Source organism: Plasmodium cynomolgi, chromosome 3 (assembly GCF_000321355.1).
Source record: "Plasmodium cynomolgi strain B DNA, chromosome 3, whole genome shotgun sequence".
Lineage (NCBI taxonomy): Eukaryota > Apicomplexa > Aconoidasida > Haemosporida > Plasmodiidae > Plasmodium > Plasmodium cynomolgi.
In genome coordinates this window covers 828,453-832,573 of record NC_020397.1, presented here as the reverse complement: position 1 = coordinate 832,573, position 4,121 = coordinate 828,453, and the positions used below count along the sequence as shown (strand labels likewise).

Below are 4,121 nucleotides of genomic sequence, written 5' to 3'. Positions count from 1 at the left end.
ACACCACGACTTTGTTTGCTCCAATGAGAACAACAACGTGTGTGTCCCTACGTGACGTTGTGCATACCTACGCACAACTATTTGTTTGGCCTTTTCTGTTTTTTTTTTTTTTTTTCGTTTGAAAAGAACTTTGTTTTAAAGCGTAACTCAATTGCCCTTAAAATGGGAATGGAGAATTGGCACAACACGAGGGGTACCCAATAGATGGGGTGCTTACCAAAAAGGCGCAGCGCGGTGAAACGAAACAAGCGAGGCATGTCGTTTTGGATAGCAAGCGGGGATGCTCTTTTCCGGTTGGCAGGAAGGTGCTTGTGCTTGTGTTTGCGTGTGTGTATGTGTATGTATGTGTCCTATTGGTCTCCTTTCTCCCTTCTACCTACCCCTCTTCCCTTTTCTCCCTTCTACCTACCCCTTTTCCCTTTTCTTCTATCCACCTACCCATTTCCCCGTTTTACTCCGCCCCGTGAGCCTTCTGCAAACGTTCATACTTTTCCTTCACCTCCTCGAGCTGCGGTGCACGAACGAAAAGGTTTGAGTAGTGATTGGGCTCCTAGTTGAAGCTTCCCCATTCAGAAGTAATCCCCCCAAGTGCATAGCTCTTCTAGCTTCTTGGAGGAAGTACACTGCCTTCCCCCAGTTTTTACGTCTATTGCAAAACCTACCTTCTCCTTCAGTCTGTCCAAATGTAGCTTCTTCTCGTGGAACTCTTCAAACACATTTTTGGTAATGACACTCGTTTCAACTTCGCTGTACTTTTTAATAGACTCGTCCTTTTTCCTTTTCAATTCATTCAAAAATTTTTTTTTTTTACAAATGGCACTCTGCGATTCCTCCAGCTCCACCTGTTTATCTTCCAGCATCTTTTCCAGATATAGGCTCTTTTCGTCGTAGTGCAGTTTTTTCTGTGATCAGGGAGAGGTTGGGATTGTGAAAAAAACAGGGTATGCAATTCGATGTGACATGGTTAAATTTACGCAGCTATATTCATACTTGTACCTCTACTGAGATGTACTGAGACCTACCCCCCCGGCGCTTACCTCCGTCGATCGTTTTATCTTCTGATTCAAGTTTTCTATTTTTTTCTCCAAACAACTCCCCTTACTCCTTAAGTTCTTGTACCTTAGCTGTAGCTGTTCGAAGTCTGCGTGAATTAAATTTTCGTCCTTCAGTTTGAATGAGTTAAAGAGCGAGACCTGTGACCGAAGCACACTGTTATGCTCGTACAACTTCCTCAACGCTAGCACGTGCTTCCGGAACGCCTCCTCCTTTCCGCTGATTTTGAGTTGATTCATGTCTTCCCTGATGAGGTAACTTCGGAAAGGGACAGTGATTCTTTTTACAGACGTGTGTGGGGGCATACGGTGTTGGCGTGGCTGTAGTAGCTCTTATCTATGGAGTACCCAATTGTCTCTCTCTCATTTGCCGCATCAGCAGCACACTCGCGGGGGGGAGAGAGAAATTCATCAAATGACTAACCCAGTTGGGCCATGCGACGTACCACAAGTTGCTCTGCTTTACGATGGCCTCCTTAATGCAGCGGAAAAATTCCTCCATCAGTCCGTCCGTCTCCTTCCGCATGTAGCAGTCCACCATTTTTAGTCGATCCATATAATCAATCAGGGAGAGCAACACCCCGTTGTACTTCTGAACATCCTCCGTTGAGTTACTTTCAAAGATAAAGTTATCCTGGATGAAACTCAACAGTCGGTGTTGTATCTCTCCGTTTTTTTTTATCTGTTCATTTTCTCGAGTCAGTTTTTCGTTGATCGCTTTCTCCGATTGGATCACCTCGTCGATGTTTTCTTCTGTGAGGTTTTTCGAGTACAGCCTGTGCATCATTTAGGGGGGGGGCTCTCACAAATTGGTGGCAATTTCGATTCACCCCGACTGTGCTAAGCCGGTTTATCCCAACTGTTCCTACCGAGTTGCATTCACGCGCGGTGTAAAAAAACGATTGGCCCAAGGTGGGACACGAAAAAAAAAAAAAAAAAAAAAACTAGCGGAAATGCATAAAAGAATTACAAATAAGTTTCAAATGGATCGCGGTAAATGGTAGGAAAAAAAAAAAAAAAAAAAATTCTCGCAAAATGGAAAGTCAGACGGAAGAGATGGGAACTCTCTGTATTTTCCATCAAGCAGAGAATTTTTTTTTTTTTTTCATCCCCCAACAATTAGCAGCACATCAATAACCCCTTTGGGTTTTCCACTCTCCTACTGGGGCGGCTGCTTCTCCACATATAGGGGAGGGGGAGTGCATCTATCATATGACCTTCCGTCGGTGTAGAACCCTTTCTCCGTCCTTCCCCCCATCCGTGTCTTCCTGCGCGCCGCGAAGAAAAACTTTTCCAAAAGGGGGGGGAAAAAAAAAAAAAGAGCAAGCTAATAAAAAGGTGGACCCTGGAGGGGAAGAAACGGTTAGGCACATCTTCACATTATAGGCTGTGCAAGAATCCCTCAGTGGCTCCTCCCCCGGTGGGAAAAATATCCCAAGTTTCGTGAGTCTCCTGAGTCACTTGAATCCCCTGAAGGGTGCGCGCGATACCTTCTCCCCAGCGCTACTTCAGCAAAACGTCTTTCGCTTCATTCACCTTGGCCGCAATATAGGTGGAGCCTGTAGGGTTGGAAAGGCAACCAGGGAAGGGAAAAAAAAACATCCGTGTGTGTGTAACTATGTATAGACGTACGTACCTACGTAGTTGGAACAAACACACGTCATTCCTTTGCGTGGAACGACACGCGAATCGAAAAGGGTCATTGGCGATGCACAGGTGGAGCAGCTTTTCCAGGCTTTATGTTACGAGATTGCCAAACCATCAATTGGCACGTGGGCACAACGCCTGAGTGGCGCCGCATTCCGGCCCCACCACACCGCCACTCCACCGCCCTTACCCCCATTATCCGGGTGATTCTTCAACATGAGCTGTTTGTGGACTTCCCTAATTCGGTCCCGATTTGTCGTGGGGTTAATATTAAGTATTTTGTAGGCCTCCGATTTGGACATGTTTCTCTCAAATCCCCTCATGTCATTTTTTAAAAAAAGGCTCCCTAAGCCTTTGTTAAATCCAGAGGGGGAAAAGAAATTTTTATTGCTGGGATTTATTTTCTGATTCTTCAAGTAGTTCATTCCCTTCTTGGCGAACAGGATGCCTCCCCCGAAGAGGAGGATGACAACGGGCCACATGTTGATCGCAGGGGGAGACGCGGGGAGAACGCCCTGTCCGTTGGTCTGGATGGGACTGCCTGGATAGGACTGCCTGGTTAGGGCTGTATGGCTTGTTTGACTGCTTAAGTTTCTCCAGTTTGTCTCGCTTCTCCGTTTTCTCCCCCTTTGCTGACTCCCCCTTTGGTAACCCCCTCTTTGTGCTATTTTGGCGTTGCCACTCCTTCCCCTTGTTCCTTCCACTGCGCGCTCCGATGCTCGCCCCTCTGCCTATTCCTCACCGCCTTCCTGTGTTCCTTCGCTTCGCATGCGCCAAGTGGGGCACCTATCCTACGCCACGTCGGTGTCCCTCCTTCCGTGGCTCTACGCAAGGACGTCCGTGTGAGCAAAGGGACGTCCTTTCTCTGGCACAATAATTTCTTCAGCGCCGCTAGCGAGGTATGCTACTCTCTCTCTATATATATACATATATTAATAGCTATGTATGCCTACTCACATAACACCATCTCAGCCGCTGGCCAGCAGAGTCGCTCTTAGCGCGGACCATCACGGGGTGGAAGGGGCCTCCTCTCCTCCCACCATCCAGCGTCGCACGATTAAGCGTATGTACGATTAAACGCGCGTACGATTGAACGTGCGTACGAGTGAGCGTGCGAAAACGCGGACGCGAGCACCTCTCTCTGTATCCCACTTTTTTTTTCCCTTAAGCCTTCGCCTTTACCTCCTTGGTTGGCCAAAGTACGTAAGAAAATCCCCTTCTGTAGCGGTACTGTTGTCCCTGGAGTTGTTTAAAAAAAGAAATCGTTTTGAACCTCCTTTGAGACTGCTTTTTTGCGGGCCGTTTTTTTGAAGGCCGCTTTTTTGGGGCTTTTTTTTTTGAAGGCCGCTTTTGGGGGCTATTTTTTTTTTTTTTTTTTCATTTGAAGGGCAAAAATGAATGTAAAAAAAAAGAAAAGTTTGC

The 4,121-nt window shown here is 46.8% G+C and overlaps 2 protein-coding genes across 2 annotated transcripts; both read right to left on the bottom strand.

Moving 5' to 3' along the window:
* Window positions 1-569: 569 nt before the first annotated feature.
* On the bottom strand, window positions 570-1,839 carry PCYB_032830 (hypothetical protein; the record flags this gene model as incomplete). Its single annotated transcript, XM_004220955.1, has 3 exons — window positions 570-902; window positions 1,038-1,311; window positions 1,502-1,839. The coding sequence occupies 3 exons, from the start codon at window positions 1,837-1,839 to the stop codon at window positions 570-572; spliced, it is 945 nt and encodes a 314-aa protein (XP_004221003.1).
* A 716-nt stretch (window positions 1,840-2,555) lies between these two features.
* PCYB_032820 (DnaJ domain containing protein) lies at window positions 2,556-3,181 on the bottom strand (the record flags this gene model as incomplete). The annotated part of the gene is made up of 2 exons (XM_004220954.1): window positions 2,556-2,611; window positions 2,890-3,181. 2 exons carry the CDS (start codon window positions 3,179-3,181, stop codon window positions 2,556-2,558), a joined length of 348 nt encoding a protein of 115 aa, XP_004221002.1.
* Between the last annotated feature and the right edge of the window lie 940 nt (window positions 3,182-4,121).